Source organism: Triticum aestivum, chromosome 3A, assembly GCF_018294505.1.
Source record: "Triticum aestivum cultivar Chinese Spring chromosome 3A, IWGSC CS RefSeq v2.1, whole genome shotgun sequence".
In the NCBI taxonomy this organism is placed as follows: domain Eukaryota; kingdom Viridiplantae; phylum Streptophyta; class Magnoliopsida; order Poales; family Poaceae; genus Triticum; species Triticum aestivum.
In genome coordinates this window covers 102,930,789-102,950,874 of record NC_057800.1, presented here as the reverse complement: position 1 = coordinate 102,950,874, position 20,086 = coordinate 102,930,789, and the positions used below count along the sequence as shown (strand labels likewise).

The 20,086-nt window shown below is 46.7% G+C and overlaps 1 protein-coding gene across 1 annotated transcript; it reads right to left on the bottom strand.

Annotated features, from left to right (window-relative positions):
• Nucleotides 1-1,686: 1,686 nt before the first annotated feature.
• On the bottom strand, nt 1,687-2,573 carry LOC123058043 (uncharacterized). The gene has a single exon (XM_044480875.1). The coding sequence runs from the start codon at nt 2,391-2,393 to the stop codon at nt 2,016-2,018; it is 378 nt and encodes a 125-aa protein (XP_044336810.1). The 5' UTR covers nt 2,394-2,573; the 3' UTR covers nt 1,687-2,015.
• Between the last annotated feature and the right edge of the window lie 17,513 nt (nt 2,574-20,086).

The window sequence follows — 20,086 nt, the reverse complement described above, 5'->3', positions numbered from 1 at the left end:
GGAGCAAATATGCTGGACCCGGCTCTCGATCTGTTGTTTCTTGCCCTAAGCCACCGCTAGGTCGTCCCCTTATATACACGGGTTGACGCCCTGCGGCCCTCAGAGTCCCGGCCGGCTCATACAACGTATCCGGCTCGGTGACCTTTCTTACATACATTACAATACAAGCTTTACACACATGGCAGTTTATATCTATGGGCCTTAAGCCGCCATCGGGTCTGGGCCCTCTGCTAAGCCTACCTATGAACTGCCATATGATCTTGGGCTTCATTGTGATGAATCGTTATAAGGATGACCCGCCCCTCCTGGGCGGGTCATACCTAATAGTTATATCCCCAACAGGAGGGGGGGGGCTAGAAGTTTCTAGCGGGATTATAACTGCAAATTTAAGTGGGGTTGCAACCGCAAGTTTTGTAAGAGAGTCGCAACTACAAGTTTTCAAAGAGGTGCAAGCACAATTCTTGAGGAGAGGTTGCTACTTCAAGTTTTAAGAAGGGCGCAACTTTATGGTTTAAAAAGGGGTAGCAAGTGCAGGTTTTCAATTTTCTTCTTTTTCTCCATTTCTTTTTTGTCCGCAGCATGTCTATCACAGTCTGCAGGGTTGACCCGATGGATGTATTATTATTCACTAACTACAAGTTATTTATGGTGTTTTTTCTCGCCCTTGATACTAAGATGAGGGCATGCGTGCACACCAACCTGCAATTGCATGTCCATCTTTAACCTACAGTTGTACTACATGCTACAACTTTATTTGCAAATTTACATATTGCAAACAACAACACAAGCTTCAAGGGTACTAGGGCAGAGGGAGAGGGAGCGCATGATCTTTGCGCCCCTAGTTGCGATCGGTACATCTGCATTTTGAGTTTTACCTATTTTAAATTTTATACGTAATATATAATGAGCATTTTTTACAGTGCATACAAGTTGATCATTTTTTCCAACACGTGGTCAACATTTTCAAATACATGATGAACATTTTTTAAATATGGAATAATTTGTGAACATTCAGTGAACATTCTGAATGCACGACCAACATTTTCAAAATGCAATGAACAATTTTTAATACACGATTACCACTTTTCAAATTCGCAACGAATATTTTTCTAAATACTCGATACAACATTTTTCAAATACGCTGTGAATATTCTTTCACATATGCGGCTGAGATCCAAGCGCGCCCTAAAGCAAATTAGAACGGGGAAGCAAAAGGTGAAATGAGAAAAGAAAAACAACGCTGATTGGGAGATTGCTGCTGCTCAATCGATTGAGAAACAGCAAAACCGCTTTACATCTTACGCTACACTCGATATCTAATCTAGCATGGATCGGATCAGATCGGATCAAAGGCAGAGGTCGGCGTCGGTCTCTCAAGCCGGCCAATGGCGGACCGGCAGCGTACGACACAGAGTTGAATCAAATGGCGATGAGGTTGGATGTGTTAATCCTCTTTATAATAAACTACTGGGATTACTTATCAGGAGGGGGTCGACAGGGACGCAAAGTCCCATGGGTTAATTATTGGTGAAGACGACGTGCAGTTGATGCAATCCACAGTGACCGGAGAAACATCAATCAGTGGTCATTTTTGCAGCTCGCGAGCATCTGAATTTGACAATCGACTGTCATTCCGCGGAGTTGGATTCAGCGTAACCACACCTTGCAGTAAAAGTAAAACACTGATGAGCAAACCGAAACTTAAATCATCAGCACAACCAAATTATTTTTGTACATTCATCATTCAGGTGCTACTGCTAGCTAGTTTTGCTCCAGAACTACTAGTAAGATTAAGTAAGCAGTCCCATCTCCATGGAATAATCAAGTTCAGGAAGGAGGGTCTGAAGGGGCCCTGTCCTAAATATTACCGGCCTCTTCTTGACTACGTAATGGGGTACAGTAACGGTCAACAGGACAGACAGAACAAACGAAAGCGTATGTACAGCTGTGCACAGACAGCGCGTCTCCCATGGCTCCGGCCGGCGAGCTGAGCCTGAGCTGCTCGGCTCCGCGCTCTACGGCTTGGCGTCGCCGTCGGGCGCGGCGGAGGCGAGGCGGGAGGCGATGGCGGAGTGGTACATGGCGTCGTGGAAGCTCTCCGTCTCCATCATCCGCACCCGCAGCTGCCGCGCCTTCTCCTCCGTCAGCACCCCGAACCGCCTCGCGCCCGCAGCACCAGCAGCAGCCCGCTCCTCCTCCGGCAGGGGCGCCGGCTGGGCGTCGATGTAGTCGGGCTGGCCCGACCACCCGAGCAGCGGCGCCCACCACTTCCCGTCGGCGCCGCGGAACCTGGCACCTCCGGTGGCCGCGGCGGCGCACGAGCAGGGCCGGCCGGCGCCCGGCGCCGCGGGGCGGGCGGAGAACGTGGCCGCGGGTCCCAACGCCACCGCCATTGATTGGTTGCTTCGCGCCGCGAGAGGAAGAAAAAGAATCGGAGGATTCGCGGGTGGGTTTAATTCGCGATTCAGAGTAGAGGAGATGAGATGGATTGGGTTGGTCCGCTTCGCTGCTTTTGCTTGCTCGGAAAAGGTGGTGGGATGGGAATGGGATGGAACGGAGCCGAGAATGGTGGTGGGGTTAATAAAGCGGAGGGGGGCGAACGGGTGGATAAGGTTCGCGGGCTGGGCGGGGGAAGGGGATGGGCCGGGGCGGCCACGCGGCGCGAATCGCACGTGGCGCCCCTCGCCGTCGCTTTTACGCGCCCGTGACCGTGGGCGTGTGGGCTTCGGCTCCTCGGGTCGTTTCGACCGGGCACGGCTGTCCCGTGGGCGGGGTGTTTCTCCTCTTTGAAATATCTCGAGAAGGTTGGGTGTCGGTACAGAAGAAAGCAAAGTGCCGTGAGCCCATGAAACCCACGAACAACGCAGCTTTCGTTTTCGATGAAGTAGAAGCCACAGTTTTCGGAGCGCGTCGCTGCTGAGGAAGAGAAGAGATACACCATTTGGAGATTCATTAAGCATTCGTGCAGTTGTTTTCTTGTGGAGCACTTGGGGTGAACCCACGCGCCGGGAGTCACACTGTTTGTTGGCCGTTCTAGAACACTTGCAAGTCCTTGGTTTCACGTACCGTCGACATACAAAAAGTTTGCCGACATCGAACTACATGCAGAATAACTATTCTTGTTGCTTGGAGACTGTAAATTCCATTGTGCTTGGAGACCGTAAGATCTATCTCATCTTTTTGACCATTAATACATGAACGCGCAAAACGTGTGTCTAGTTTATGATGCAACTTTGGAGTAAACACACAATGCAATTGAGACAATATCGTGGTAGTACATTGGAAAAACACAATGCAATTGAGACAAATGCAGCTCAAGAATGTTGTCAGCTCAAGCATGTTGTCAGCTGTACCCTTAGGCCTCCTTTGGTTTAAAGGAATTTCATAGAAATTCTAGAGGATAGAATTCTTATAGAATTTTTTCCTTTAGAGCCCTTTGGTTCATAGGAATGGATTCCTATTCCTACATAGAATTGGTTCATATCCTCCACATTTCATAGGGAAATAAAAAAGAGTCTAGACTCAATGAAAAAAAAAATTGGTGTCAACCAAATGACATCTTGTTTCTATTCCTACTCATAGGATTTGAGATACATGTCATCTCATTTCTTAATTTGTAAGGGCATCTCCAACAGAGGGCAGGCCTGGCGCAGTGGTGAAGTCCTCCCCACTTGTGCCAAGAGGTCCTGGGTTCGAACCAGCCTCTCTGCATTGCACTTTGCAGGGGTAAGACTAGGTTTCTATAATCCCTCCCCATACCCCACCTTGTGTGGGAGCTTCTATGCACTGGGTCTGTAAGGGCATCTCCAACACGGGCCCTCAAACCGCCTGCATCCGTTCGGACGTGTTTTGCCATCCAACGCTGTCCTTCCGCTTGGCGGTCCGGACGTACTTTTTTTTGCAAACCAAGACAAACTAGGAAGGGGGTTGCGGGAGTTCAGACATCCATCTGGCCAACCAAAATGCACCACGTATCCTCTCGGTCCGAATGCATTGTTTTCTTTTTTTTGCTATTTGGCGGAAGCCACTAACACATGATGGCGGAAGCTTGTTAATTAGCATAGTATTTGGCGAAAGCTAGTAAGTGTTACTTTAAGATTTGGCGGAAGCTACTGATCATCACGCAACACTATTAGTAATCACATAGGAGTGAATGGCGGAAGCTCCGTTGCTTTGCTTCCTTGGATGAGGTCCAAATTACATACTACCTCTCTCTCAGTTTGGCGTGCGTGTACCCCTAAATCGTCAATTTGACCAACCTAATACAAACCATATATTATAAAAAATATACCAACATAAACTTTGGAGTTTCTATTTTCAAAAGGTATAATTTTTGTGTTATATAGTTTATATTAGGGTGATAAAATTGACAACCTAGGTATACGCGCAGGACTTGTAAACTGAAACGGAGGTAGTAGTGCACATCAACTCCGTTTTGCTTCCCTGGTTGGCGTAAGGTCCAAATTATATAGTGCACATCACGTAGCATTTTCCCCGTTGTCCGTTTTGCGATCCGATCCTATGTCCTCCGGCGCCTCCCTTTTGCCTCTTTTCGTGTGCGAGTGTTAAACCTTCTCGGATTGGACCGAGACTTGCCAAGAGGCCTTGGTATACTACCGGTAGACCGCCTGTCAAGTTTCGTGTCATTTGGACTTCGTTTGATACTCCAACAGTTAACCGAGGAACCGTAAAGGCATAGTGTGTGTTGCAGCCCAACACCTCTCCAAAGTGGCCCAAAACCCACCTAACCCCCTCCATCCTCTCGGTCGTTCGATCACGATCGCGTGGCTGAAAACCGCACCTCATTTGGACTCTCCTAGCCCCCTCTAGCTATAAATAGGGCTTCCCCGTTCAAAATCGTAGACGAAATCCTAATTTTCCCCCTCCGCGCCACCGGACACGTCCGGGCGACCCCGGACGAATCGCGCCGCCGCCCACGGCCTATCACAGCGCGCCACGTGGCCCACTCCACTGCCTTCGCCGCCGGCCCGCCGCGGCCCGCAGTGGGCCCCCGAGGCCCGATCGCCGAGCGCCGCCCGCACCGCTTCGCCCGCCGCCCGCGTGCCGCCCCGCCACCATCGCCGCTCGGCCGTGCCGCCCTGCGCCGGCCTCGCCGCCCTGCGCCGGCCCTGCCACCCGCGCGCCGCCCCGTCGCCGACCGGCGCCGCCACGCCGCTCCCCGCCGTCTCCGGCCAGATCCGGGCAGGAGCCGGCGGGTCCACCATTTCCTCGCCGTCCCCGGCCACCACCGCCTCGCCGGAGTGCGTGCATCGCCGCTCGGTTCGCGGACCCCTTTGAACCCTAGATCTGACCGGAGAGGTCTAATTTCCCTAAGTCCTTTTTCTAGTTATTGTTTTGGCATGTTTATCGCATCATAACTTTGCATCCGTAGCTCCGTTTTGGGCGTGTAATATATCAAATTGTTCGTCTGGATGTGCTCTTTATTTTATTCCATTGCACCATGCTTGTTTGAGTCCCTCTTGATGTCCTAAATGTTGTTACAAGAGTGCTATGTAATGTTAGTTTCTGTTTCTTATCAGATTATGGACATTTGTCATTTTTGCCATGATTAATGTGTGCCTCCTATGAACTTGAGCCCTACATGTGTCTTGGGCTATGCCATGCCATCTTTACAGGGATGTATGCCATGTTTTTTTGTGATCAATGTGGTGACTAGCACAAGCATGCAAAGTAGCTCTCGTGATGTTGCTGTTTTCAGGGACTTAGAATTCTTCTAAGACATTTTCCTGATGTTATTTTTATGCCACGTGTCCATGTTGCTACAGAGTGATCCATGCCTCTTTTGAGCATATTCAGTAAGGATGATTTTAAGATATTGTTATGTTCTATCCATCCATGTCTTTGTTTGAAATTATGGAGTCCCCTAGAATGACTCAATCTTACTCTACTTTTGCTATAAAATGTTCCTGACAGATTGTTTACGTGTTAAGCAATTTTGCCGAGGTTGTTGTAGTTGATCCATGCATTATATGAGATTGTTCTTGCCATGGTTAGCTTCTTGAACATGTCTTCTTGCTGGGTGTATGCTAAGTTTGTCATGAAATGCCTTGTGGTGAGTGCATCGAGCTCGCAAACATGCTTATGTAACTCTGTTTTTGCCATATCCAGTTTTCTGTTAAGTCTGAATCTGTTAACGAAACTTGCTATGTTTACATGGGTGCCATCATATCTTCTGATCCTTTTTGGCTTATGGTCAGTAAGGGACTTTTGTTATATGCTTTGAGTAGTTTCATGCCATGCCTTGCTTTGTCATGATATGTTCCTGTAGCAGGTTGTTATCTTGCTCTAAACTTTGCTTCCTAATGTTAAATCCTGACATGTTATTTTCACTAAGTGTGTGAACCTGATATCTTTTGCACTTTTGCCATGCTTATTTGGATCTGCTATTGTGTGATTTAGCCGTAGCTCAGTGTTCATTTTTTGTCAAGCATCTTGAGTGGATCACTGTCATGTGCTTTATTGCTATGTTAGAGTGCAGTAGCTTAGTTTCTTGTTGCATTTTAGATGTCATCGTGCTGTTAATCGCAGGATAGTGCCGTTATTGTTTTGCTTGCCATTTGCAAACCGTGCATCCAATTCCGGTGATCTTTATATCGATTTCGATCGAAATTAACTCATCTTTCCAGCGGCACTCTTAGTTTGCCAAGTTGAGGCCTAGTTTAATCTTTCCTTTCCGAAGCATGCATATGCATTGCATATTACTTCCCACATATCATGCCATGTTTTGCATCATGTTGCTTGCGCATTGCACCGTGGTTGATTGTGTTTCCCTTTGCTTGTGTTCTTGCTTTGGGTAGAGCCGGGAGACGAGTACGTGATCGAGGAACCCATTGAGTACGCTTACGAGGATCATGCTTACGTCAACTCGGAGAACTTTGCAGGCAAGATGACCATACCCTCGAAATCACTTCTAGCTTTGCTTGCTAGTTGCTCGCTCTATTGCTATGCCTATACCGCGATACCTACCACATGCTTTATCATGCCTCTCATATTGCCATGTCAAACCTCTAACCCACCTTGTCCTAGCAAACCGTTGTTTGGCTATGTTACCGCTCTGCTCAGCCCCTCTTATAGCCTTGTTAGTTGCAGGTGAAGATTGGAGGATGTTCCTTGTTGGAACATGATTATTGTTGGGATATCATCATTATATCTTGTTTACTTTAATGCACCTATATACTTAGTAAAGGGTGGAAGGCTCGGCCTTATGCCTGGTGTTTTGTTCCACTCTTGCCGCCCTAGTTTCCGTCATACTGGTGTTATGTTCCTTGATTTTACGTTCCTTACGCGGTTGGGTTATAATGGGAACCCCTTGACAGTTCGCCTTGAATAAAACTCCTCCAGCAAGACCCAACCTTGGTTTTACCATTTGCCACCTAGCCTTTTTCCCTTGGGTTCCGCGGACTCAAGGGTCATCTTTATTTTAAACCCCCCCGGGCCAGTGCTCCTTTGAGTATTGGTCCGAAACGGGCAGCCTGCGGGGCCACCTCGGGGTAACTCGAGGGTTGGCTTTACTGGACTCAAGGGTCATCTTTATTTTAAACCCCCCGGGCCAGTGCTCCTCTGAGTATTGGTCCGAAACGGACAGCCTGCGGGGCCACCTCTGGGTAACTCGAGGGTTGGTTTTACTCGTAGCTTGACCTATCCGGTGTGCCCTGAGAACGAGATACGTGCGACTCCTATCGGGATTTGTCGGCACATCGGGCGGCTTTGCTGGTCTTGTTTTACCATTGTCGAAATGTCTTGTAACCGGGATTCCGAGTCTGATCGGGCCGTCCTGGGAGAAGGAATATCCTTCATTGACCGTGAGAGCTTGTGATTGTTAGAATAAATTCGAGGCATACCGTCGATCATCCGAGGACCAAGCAATCACATGAGCACGACACCGAGATTTGTTAACGAGGTTCACCGATATGGCTACATCCCCGGGGCCTGACTATGGGCGCTCCTCCCCATGACACCACTACAATACCGCATCCGGTCGCCCTAGACGTCGGCACATGTCGCCGGCTTCCCCCGAGTTCCAGTGCTATTATGTTGGCATATGTTACATCGTGTGTCTACCCCCGCTATATATGAGAGGCCTAGGATACAAGTGTCCTATTAGGACACAACTCCACATCCTATGTAAACACAATACAACTCCTAGCCCAACTGTAACCTACCTTGTACACTATATTCGACACAACTCTAACAAACTCCACCTTGGCGAATATTCTCCACCACCTTGAATTCGTCAATGCGTCAAACTTCCATGTACATTGGACTTGAGCTTATCCCGTGAGTACCGCTGCTACTCCAAAGACTCCATATGACTCCACCTGCAACTTGTAGTCCCTTCTTTTCTTGACCAGAGTCAACACTCGAACGAAACTAAGTTCCACATCACTCTAGTTTGCGCTCCCAACTTCCAGAGTATCAGTCCAACGCCATCACACACTGATCACTGACCTGCGTGAAATTGAACAACTCACATATTGGGTGTCACACATAAGAGTTACCTGAACTCAACATCACCACTCCTTTCTTGACTGTCTGTCTGAAACATGAAGGAATTTCACCATTGCTTTTAGTCATTCCGAGTCAAATTCGCAGATGTCTCACCACATGTATGACCACCAGAGCCCTGGCCCGTCTCCATGTCCCGTGCATACCGCACGCCTCGCCACTATTACTGCGTCGAGCTTCCGCTGTCCCGGTCGAGTCTCAAGGGTCGCGAACCCACACCACTCAACCCCTACTGCAGAGTACACCGATCATCATCGACCGATGACGAGTTTCACGCTTTCATCAGACCACTGGGTTCCAGTCCAAACTGCATGTCACTCGCTTTTCCTCCTTGCTGAATAGGCTTCGATTCCCTGGATCCTTACACTGTAGCCCCTCAATCCAACTCCACCTTCAACATGACTCCATGGTAGATGATCAGTCCACCCTCGCGCCCCGTCAACTTCAAGCTCCGTGTGCACCGTCTTGAATCAACCCCGCGTCATAGTCTTGTCGAAGTCACACAAGCACTCAGGCCCGTGCCGCGTGTTTCCACGCCCAAAAAACGGTCACCATCAGCACCACGCTCCTATGTCGTCGTCGCCGATCCCACCACCGTCTTCTGTACCAACCGACATCCCAGTCGATCCGTCAGACAGTCCAGTCCAACCCAGCCGAAATTAACCGACTGCAATCATGCTCGACCTTGCATCATGATCACCTGCACATCTCCGTGCATTGATTGACGCCCTGTGTTTGTGTGATCCTCATGACGTGCTTGTCCGCACGCCTCCGTAACCTGTCCACGTGTTCCAAGCCTTCACAACAAATCGACTCCAAAAAAAATTCCATGCAACTGCACAATTTTCATTGTCTCTATTTGTTTTTTTAGCTTCTCCGTGCACCCAGTACACACACGTGACCCTGGCCGGTTCCTTTTTTGTCTCAAAACAAATCCCTGTACGTGACTCCTCTAGCTCTCACGCGCATGGCTCATGGAGCACACCCACCAGCAGCCGGCCATTTCCTAGCCAGCCCGCACCGGTCTACTATCAACTGGGCCTCCTGCCCGAGCTGGTCAGCCACGCCCTGGTCAACCGCTGCACCTTCAATGGGCTGCCGGCCTGGTGTTGCTCCGCACGACGCCAGCTCCTTGCTGGGGCCTCCAAACGCGAGGTATGCCAGCTACCGCCGGGTCGCTTCCGGTCAGATTCGATCTGATCTGCTGACTGCCGCCTGCACGCAACAGCCGCCCGGTCGGCCTCGATCCGAAGGCCACAGGAGCCCGCATAGAATCGATTTGCCATGTACCCGCGTGCCAAGCGCCGCTAGCCTGCTGCACGTTATCACGCCGAGACCGCTTCCCATTGCTTCCATGAAGATTACGACTCGACCAATACATCTGCTTTGCATCGTAACTCGCCGATGACTTATCCCGTATTACGATTGCTTCATGCAGACTTCCGTCGATGCTTTCTTCCTTTCTTTAGATCGATCTTTAAATAACCTAGCTCATGATACCACTTGTTAGAATAAATCCGAGGCATACCGTCGATCATCCGAGAACCAAGCAATCACACGAGCACGACACCGAGATTTGTTAACGAGGTTCACCAATATGGCTACATCCCCGGGGCCTGATTATGTGCGCTCCTCCCCATGACACCGCTACAATACCGCACCCGGTCGCCCTGGATGCCGGCACATGCCGCCGGCTTCCCCCGCGTTCCGGTGCTATTATGTTGGCATAAGTTACATCGTGTGTCTACCCCCGCTATATATGAGAGGCCTAGGATACAAGTGTCCTATTAGGACACAACTCCACATCCTATGTAAACACAATACAACTCCTAGTCCAACTGTAACCTACCTTGTACACTATATTCGACACAACTCTAACAGTGATGGGCTAAGTTGGGACACCCCTGTAGGGTTTTGAATTTTCAAAAGCCGTGCCCGCGGTTATGGGCAGATGGAAATTTTGTTAATATCCGGTTGTAGAGAACTTGAAACTTAACTTAATTAAAATGAATCAACAGAGTGTGTAGTCGTGATGGTCTCTTTTCGGCAGAGTCTGGGAAGAGAACACGACCTCGGGTTATGCTTGAATGTAAGTAGTTCTAGGATCACTTCTTGATCATAGATTCTCGAACGTGCTTTGTCTTTTCTTCTCGCTCTCATTTGCGTAAGTTAGCCACCATATATGCTAGTACTTGCTGCAGCTCCACCTCACTACTTTTCCCTACCCATAAGCTTAGATAGTCTTGATCGCGAGGGTGCGAGATTGCTGAGTCCCCGTGACTCACAGATTCCTTTCAAAAACCAGATGCAGGTGCCGATGATACCATTCCAGGAGATGCGACTGAACTCAAGTGGGAGTTCGATGAGGACTCAGGACGTTAATACATTTCTTTTCGAGACGATCAGTAGTGGAGCCCGGTTGGGGGCGATCGGGGATCTTATGCATTTGGGGTTGTCTTTATTTTGGTTCCGTAGTCGGACCTTGATTGTATCTGGATGATGTAATGCTATATTTATGTATTGTGTGAAGTGGCGATTAAAAGCCAACTCTGTACCTCTTTCTTATTCAGTACATGGGATGTGTAAAGATTACCCCTCTTGCGACATGCCTACAATGCGGTTATGCCTCTAAGTCGTGCTCTGACACGTGAGAGATATAGCCGCATCGTGGGTGTTACACATGAATAGGGAAGGAAGGTATACATAGCTAGACCGTGAAATTTGTCAAAAAAAAAGTGAGACGGTGAATGTTTGCACACGCATGAGAGTGATTTTCCTTTGTTTTGCATTGAAATTTTGGAGGGTTGGAAGGTTGAAAACGTATGTTTGCACTGCCACATGATTTTGGTTGGAGTGGCACTTGGTTTAGGATTTAAAGGAATAAATTTGCATGTTAGTTCATGACTTACTTTTTTTGAATGAAACAGAGGGCTTCTCACCCCTTCCGATTTTCATTAATGAAAACCACAAGTTCTCGAACTTCATGACTTGGTTTAGGGAAGAAATGATATGTTTTGGCACGGACATTCTTTAACACACATAATAAATCCTAATAACTTAGATAAGATGCAACACACCGTACCCTTACAATAATAAGTTCATGGGCACATGACGAAACATGACACGACATGACATAGAAAAGCACCAAAATAAAAACGAAGCATGACGAGCTTGACTCCGGGCTTGAACATCTTCATATTGACCTCCTTCTTTCACCTTGGCCGCGCGCCCCTTCAACACCGTCTTCATCTTCACACCTCCTCCTCCTCGTCATAGGGAAGGGAGTGCATCTGGCCTGGAGTGGGGAAGATGCTCTCGTAGTTGGTGTAGATGTTGTACACGGTGAAGAAGATGCTCTCGTAGTTGGTGTAGATGTTGTACACGGTGAAGAAGATGGCCTCGCAGCCGCACCAAAAGACTTGGCCGAGGAGCTCACGCGCGTCAAACGGGTTGGTGAAGGTGACCGTGAGCAGTAGGAGGATGTCGCCGCGGTCACGAACCTCATTGAGGGTGAACATCCTAGGCGAGCCCCGTGGGAGGTGGGCATAGCCGGCTCTGAGGAAGGCGTGGGTGAGTCCTACGGAACCCCTCCACCTTGAAATAGCCCACACACGGAGCTCCCTCTCCACGAGCACGCCCGATGGGTAGCGCAGCTCCAGCATGACAGGCGGACGATTGAAGGTCGGCCCGTTGAACTGCATCTTCACTTGGTCTCGCTTGGGAGGTCTCGGTCGCTTGGGTGTTTCAAGTTGGAGAGAATGGATCGGATGATCTGGCTTGTGGGTGGGAGAGGAAGAGAGGCACCCCATTTAGAAACCTGTGGGTGGGAGAGGAAGAGAGAAAGGATGAGAATGGTGCGTGTGTGAATCCGGACGCGTGTGTGTATCCGTTACATTTTGCACTCTTTAATTTTTGCACGAAAACGATGCATGAGGCGCATGCGTGCATCTGAATTACTGCATAGCTCTTTGACCGGGCGGTGCATCTGACTCGCTGCCCTAAACCACCTAGCTCACCTCGCTAGCCTAGCTTGCCTAGCGCGCCTCGCTCGCTTCGCTCGCATGCATGCACGTTCGCCTCCCACGCATGCAAACACACGTCGCCGCCTCCCATGCATGCAAGGCCTGAAAAGGCTGAGACGGGCTATTTACTGCGGTCTCAGGCCCACACAACGAGACGCCCCAACAGTCCATCCAGCGCGCCCGGTATTTGTTTAAAAAAAATCTCCCAGCCAATCAGATTGCATCTTGCGGATCACCCCCTCCTCCCCGCAGATTTCTTCTAGAAGGGTTAGATCGACGACCCTTGATCATCGCTAGGGTTAGATGAACGGTCCTTGTTCAGCGCTAGGGTTAGCAGGGTTTGGGAGGGGTTTGAAGCAGTCAAAGCTATGTTTGACCTGATTTCAAATGAGCATAATAAATTAAATAAAAATCAGAAAAATAAAAACATGCGCACATAGTCTTCTTATGTCATATACTAATGATTTAAGTTGATAAACAAGGTTTACATACATTTAAACGATAAGTTTCATGTGTTGTGTGATATCTCGAGTATCTCAAACTCTCTTGTATGAAGTGAAGACAAGTGTTTTGGGGAAATGAACATGAAAATTTTAAAAAACTCACCACAACTTCATTTTGGAGTGACTAAGAAGGATCCAGGCTGAGTTTTTCATTTTGATGTTTTACACTTGTTTAAATCTTGGTCAAAGTAAAGTTTGACCAGAATTCAAATGATCAAAACAAATTAAAAAAATTAAAAAATGGAAAAACCAACGCACATAGTCTGTATATATAGGATATATGTGTAGGAAAGTTATTTGGCTGATTTAGACAAGGTCAAAAAAAACCTTACTTAGAAATGAGGCCGTTTACTCTATCTTTGGACCCCTCTTTTTAGCACATTTTTCATGAAAATTTCAAAAATCTCACCACAGCTTCATTTTGGATTGACTAAGAAGGATCCATGCTTAGTTTTTCATTTTGATGTTTTAGACTTCTTTAAATCTTGGTCAAAGTTAGGTTTGACCAGAATTCAAATGAACAAAATAAAATTCAAAAAAAATCAAAAAAAGGAAAAACCATGTGCTCATTCAAACATCATCCAACAGATTTAAACATCATCTCAAACATAGTACTAACATAGGTCCAACATCATCCAACAAAAATACAACATTATTCATAATGTTTCATAATTATTCATAGGGTAACCCTTATTCATAAATAGCGTTGGGGCTTCTGTCTCTTCCTTGAGCTTCTTGCCATCACTTTGCTCCTCGTGCATCTTGTGCTCATTGCTTCTTCTCTTCTCCTCTTGGTTGTTGGTACCTTGCGCGTCTTCTTCAAATCTATCATAGAGCTGTGCAAAGCATAAAGGGTAATGTGATCATGTCAAGTGATAAATGTACAGTAGTATTTGACCCTTGCAAGATTTACATACCTAGCAGAACTCACAACTACAGAAGGTTGGTCACCATTTGATGCCTCACTTGGATCATCATTTGGAGCCTCACTTGGATCATCATGATCACCATTTGGAGCCTCATTTGGATCACCATGATCACTATTTGGAGCCTCACTTGGATCACCATTTGAAGCCTCACTTGAATCATTATTTGGAGGATATTTTGGATCATCGTCAAAATCATGCGGCTGTTGACCATCATCATTTGGAACCTCGTCAAAATCCTCATCTGATGCAACTGGCTGTTGACCATCATTTTCATCATCTGTTGAGGCAACCGGCTACTGACCAACATTATCATCGAAGCCTTCATCGAAACTCTCTCCGAACTCTGGATCTACTGTGTTATCACAATACTTACCGAAATGACCAGACACCACACCTTGTGCACTTACGCTTCCTCGCTCCAAGTCCAGCTCCTTCGCTGCGAGGTCTGATTCGACTCTTCCTTGGTCTACCTGCTGCTCTCTTTAGAACTGGAGCGCAAAGCTTGAATCCAGGGTCCACCATGTCCCATTGTTGTTTTCCCTCCATATCAGGCAAGGCATAAGCATATGTGGCTTTGAACCTTGCAACAAAGTAGTAATCATGCACATACTGCTGTATGTTCCCTGCTGGACCTGGGAGAGAAGTGATGAAAAACAAGGCACGAATGCATGGCAACCTAGTTATCCGTCATTGCCTACAACTGCAAGTTCTAGCTTCTAAATCCACTGGATATCTCCATTCCCTCTTCTATTTATCCAAATTTGATATCTCTGCTGTGGTACCCGAGAAAAGAGTCATGTTCATTTTCAAGCCTGTTGTTTTCTGCTTCAGTTCATTCATCACGACAGGGATGATAATGTGGCCCATGAATTTTGCCTCGGCTATCCCTGCACGATAATGAAATTTCTGCATGTATTCTATCCTGATCCTATCAAGCAAATCCACCACATAATGACCCTTTAGTTTCCGGATCGTTGAGTTGAAAGACTCTGCTAGATTATTATGCACATAGTTAAGTTTCTCAGTTCACTGAATTGTCTTCTGGCCCATAACTTGGAGTGGTGTGTTTCCAAGTATTCTTTCATTTTGGGGTTCATGTATAACTGCCTCAAGTGTTAGTTGTGCTTCTTCACAATGCAAGTCAAAGATGATGGCCATAAATTGTCGGTATACACCTTTCCTTTGAATTTCTTCATGAAATTTGCAGCAAGGTGACGCATGCATTCCCTATGCTCTACTCCAGGGAACACATTGTCTATGACCACTTCTAAACCTTTGCAGGCATCTGTATGAATGACCAACCCATTGGGATATGCAATAGTCCGGCGCAGATTATGCAAAAACCAAGTCCAGCTCTCCCCAGACTCTCTCTCCAGCACACCCGTAGGGAACTGGAAATACAAAACTGTGTGCATCAACTGCACAAGATGCTACTAATTGCCCTTTAAACCTCCCTGTGAGAAAAGTGGCATCAATAGCCAAATAAGGCCTGCAGCCTGCCAAAAAACCCCGGTGACAAGCCTCAAAGCAGACAAAAACCCTCCTAAAGCATTCCTTGGTCTTTGTCACTTCCCTGAATGTGTACTCCACGGTGTGGTGATCAATATCTACAATACTACCTGGGCTTGTCCTCTCCACTTCACCTTTGAATGAATACCACAATTGAAAACTTTCCTGCCAGTTACCATAAATAGAATTCATAGAATGTTGTTTACCATTGAACAACCTCATGTATGGTAAATCTATCTTGAACTTATCTTTGATGTTCTTCTGCAATTCCTTTGGACCCACTTGTTGGTTTTCTTTCACCCACTTCTTTACTTCTTCTGCCACCCATCTTGACTTGGCTCTACTGATTGTATCCTTCCTAAGGGTTGATTCCTAGCATGTGTGCTTAGAAGGGTTCACTTTGACCTGAACATTAGTGCTATTTCGCATTTTAGATGCGAGCAGCCTCCATGGACAACCCTCAGTCAGACAGTGCACTTTGTAACGTACTTGATCTCTCTTGTCAACTTTGAAAGTATGTTCTATCTTGATGCAGTATGTCACAAGTGCATTTCTGTTGGAAATATGAGCAATTTACCGAACGATTTTATTAACAAAAATACTAGATAAAGCATGACTATATAGTAGAGATAAAACAAGTCATGCGTTCTGACAGAGAGAAGGTAAAGAGCATCTGCATATATGAACTTGAACTAAACACATCTAGAACAGACACTAGATGAAGTTGCATATATGAAGTAGAACCTCACACATGTAGGACGAAAAGTAGAGCAAAGAACTGTGTCATGACATCTAACAGAAAGAGCAAGAACACGTACTGGACAACAGCAGCAGAAGTGCTGGACTTGGGGTCGGTGTCCTCGCCTGCCATGTCGTCGAGGAGGTCGTGGACGTCGGGGAAGAAGTCGTCGACGACCGGATCGTCTGTGATGAAGTAGCCAGTAGTCGCGCTGAGCGCTCCCCAAAAACCTTATCACCCTTCTCCCATACAGGACTCAAAAGGTGCGGTTTCGGAGGCCTACTGTCCCGATCTACGGTGCACACCGCAAGCCGGGATGGGGAAGATCGTAGCAGCAGCGCAGTGCTCAGGAACTTGTGGCGAGAGGAGGAAGAGGTTCTGGTCCGTCTTCTCTGGGAGGAATGACCTCCCTTTTATAGGCGCAAGAGAAGGAGGCGAGAGGGCAGCGACGGAGATGAAGCGAACAGCCAGCAGCCAACGAGCTGCACCGTTCGCATTCGAACTCCACTTTCGCAAAAATCTTTTCAGCTTTCGTGTGACATTTCGTATACCCGTAGTGCGTGGCAACCCGCGGCGCGTCGTGACGAGGCATGGCATGGCGAGGCAAACGACGGAGGAGGAGCGCGCGTGGATGTCCCTCTTGTTCTCATGCTCATACAAGTGGGAAAAGAACCTCCCTTATAAGGAGGTCCAACGCCCACTCAACTAGCAATGTGGGACTAAACTTTAGTAGTATCCCTTGCCTTGCACAAATGGGCTAAGTGGGCCTCTAGGATTTATTAGGAATTTCTGAAACTGCTATTGGGCTAGGCCCAAAATAGACAAAATTCCAGCAATCCCCCACCAGATCCCAGAGGCACACAAAAATTGCCTTTGGTTCCAAAACACTGTTTTATATACCGGTACTGCAGTGGAGACTGTTAAGTTGAACTTCCACCTAGAACTCTATGCTACACTAGTAAGCAACTTCAACAGTGGACTGGGCCTTGAATTGCAAGTTTTCTGCGAATCTAGCTTCACATAAAGCCTTGACCGATACATGGCTACCGTGGGTCTTCCCTGCAGGTGGAGCTTATGCGTCATACTCCTAGACTTTTCATGAGTTTACTAGAGAGAATCCTACTCTCATAGATTGCGACGTTTAACAATTAGACTCATACAGGTGTGTTCTTCAAAAGATGTTCTGTAGGACAACATCTCTGCTTAAAAGAGCCACTTAGAACACATTAAGATATACATCAACCTGCCATGCAGATTAGAAGAGTATTGCATCTTCATGAAGTGGTATTGTTAATAGTAAGGATACTCTCCTCTGAGTTGACCAACAACTTGTCTTCCATATCTAATTCACGGGATCTCCGATCACAAAGAATGGGTTACCACTGTGAACAACTCATATTGTGGGTCTCATACCCATCTCCCTCGATGCATTATCTATCACATTAGGTGATAGACCCTTAGTAAAAGGATCTGCCCGATTTTTAGACGTTTGAATATAATCCAATGCAATAACTCCGGAGTTTCTCATTTTCCTGACAGACTTTAACCTTCTCTGAACGTGCCTTGATGAATTCATGTTATCCTTTGAGCTGCTCACTTTTGTGATCAGAGTTTGATTGTCGCAGTTCATAAGGACACCCGATACAGGTTTCTCAACAACCGGCAAGTCATTCAAGAGCCGATGAAGCCAATCTGCTTCGACCGTAGCTGTATCTAGTGATGTGAGTTCTGCTTCCATTGTTGACCTCGTTAAGATGGTTTGCTTGCAAGACTTCCAAGAAATAGCGCCACCTCCATGAGTGAATACATATCCGCTCATGGCCTTTATCTCATAAGCATCTGAGATCCAGTTCGAGTCACTATACCCTTCAAGCACCTTTGGGTGCCCGGTGTAGTGAATTCCATAATTTGCAGTGCCTTTCAAATAACGCAAAACTCTCTCTAGAGCTTTTCAATGCACATCTCCTGGTTTTGAAACAAACCGACTCAGTTTGCTAACAGCGAAAGAGATGTCAGGTCTTGTAGCACTGGCTAAGTACATAAGCGAGCCAATAATCTGAGAATACTTCAATTGGTCTCTAGCAATTCTTTGATTCTTTTGAAGCAACACACTAGCATCATATGGTGTTGGAGAGGGCTTGTAGTCACTGTAGCCAAAGCGACTCAAGATCTTTTCCACATAGTGAGATTGAAGCAATGTAATCCCACCATCATCGTCTCTCAACAACTTGATGTTCAGAATGACATTAGCCACTCCTAAATCCTTCATCTCAAAGCAACGAGATAGTAAATCCTTGACCTCCTTAATAACATTCAGATTTGCTCCGAAAATCAGTATGTCATCAACATACAAGCAAAGGATAACTCCCTCGCCCCCACCATGGCGATAGTATACACATTTGTCAGCTTCATTTACAACAAAGCCTGCAGCTGTTAAAGTTCTTTCAAACTTCTCATGCCACTGTTTGGGTGCTTGCTTGAGTCCATACAAAGACTTCAGCAACTTGCATACTTTTCCTTCCTGACCATCTAGTACAAAACCATCTAGTTGTTCCATATAAATTTCCTCGTCCAACTCTCCATTTAGGGAAGCAGTCTTAACATCCATTTGATGAACGAGAATACCATGTGAGGCAGCTAGTGAAAGTAGAACTAGAATAGTGGTTAGTCGAGCCACAGGTGAGTAAGTATCAAAGAAGTCTTCAGCTTCCTTTTGGGTATAACCCTTAGCCATGAGCCGAGCCTTGTACTTTTCAATAGTACCATCAGGCCTAAGCTTCTTCTTGAATATCCATTTGCATCCTATAGGTTTGCACCCATAAGGACGATCAGTTATCTCCCAAGTTTCATTCGCTAAGATGGAATCCATCTCGCTACGAACCGCTTCCTTCCAGTAGTCAGCATCTTCAGATGCATAGGCCTCTGAATTAGAACTGGGAGTGTCATCTATGAGATACACAAGAAAATCATCACCAAAGGACTTTGCAGTCCTCTATCTCTTGCTCCTAGTAGGAACTTCATTATTCTCCTCCACAGGACTTTCAAAGTGTTCCATCGAAATGGCAGGTTCGGTAATTGTAACTGGTTCCTGATTCGATGAACTAGACATCTTCTGATTAGATGAGGTAGCCATATCCTTCATGGGAAAGATATTTTCAAAGAAAGTCGCATCATTTGACTCCATAATCGTACCGACATGCATGTCAGGTACCTCAGATTTTACAACCAAGAATATATAGCCAATGCTATGAAAAGCATATCCCAGGAAAACACAATCCACAGTTTTTGGTCCAAGCTTCCGCTTATTTGGAATTGGAACATTGACTTTCGCCAAACAACCCCATGTTCGTAGATAAGAGAGTTTTAACCTTTTCTTCTCCCATTCCTCGAATGGAGTTATCTCTTTGTTCTTTTTGGAACTCGGTTTAGGACATGACATGCCGTCAATATCACCTCCCCCCACCATGCCTTGGAGAGACCCAATGTGTCTAACATGGCGTTAACCAAATCAGTTACAGTATGGTTCTTTCTTTCGGCCACCCCATTTGACTGAGGTGAGTAGGGAGGCGTCCTCTCATGGATTATACCATGTTCCGCACAAAAAGCATCAAATTCATTAGAAAAATACTCTCCACCATGGTCAGACCTAAGCCTCTTGATTCTTCGATCAAGTTGGTTTTCCACTTCAGCTTTATAGATCTTGAAAAAGTTCAAAGCCTCATCCTTAGATTTTAGAAGATGCACACGGCAGTATCTAGTGGAGTCGTCAATTAACGTCATGAAATATTTCTTTCCACCTTTTGTCAAAATGCCATTCATTTCACAAAGATCTGAATGTATGAGTTCTAGTGGTGCAAG

Excerpts from the sequence above, each read along its gene's own strand:
- LOC123058043 (XM_044480875.1), bottom strand. The coding sequence starts at position 2,393 with ATGGCGGTGGCGTTGGGACCCGCGGCCACGTTCTCCGCCCGCCCCGCG.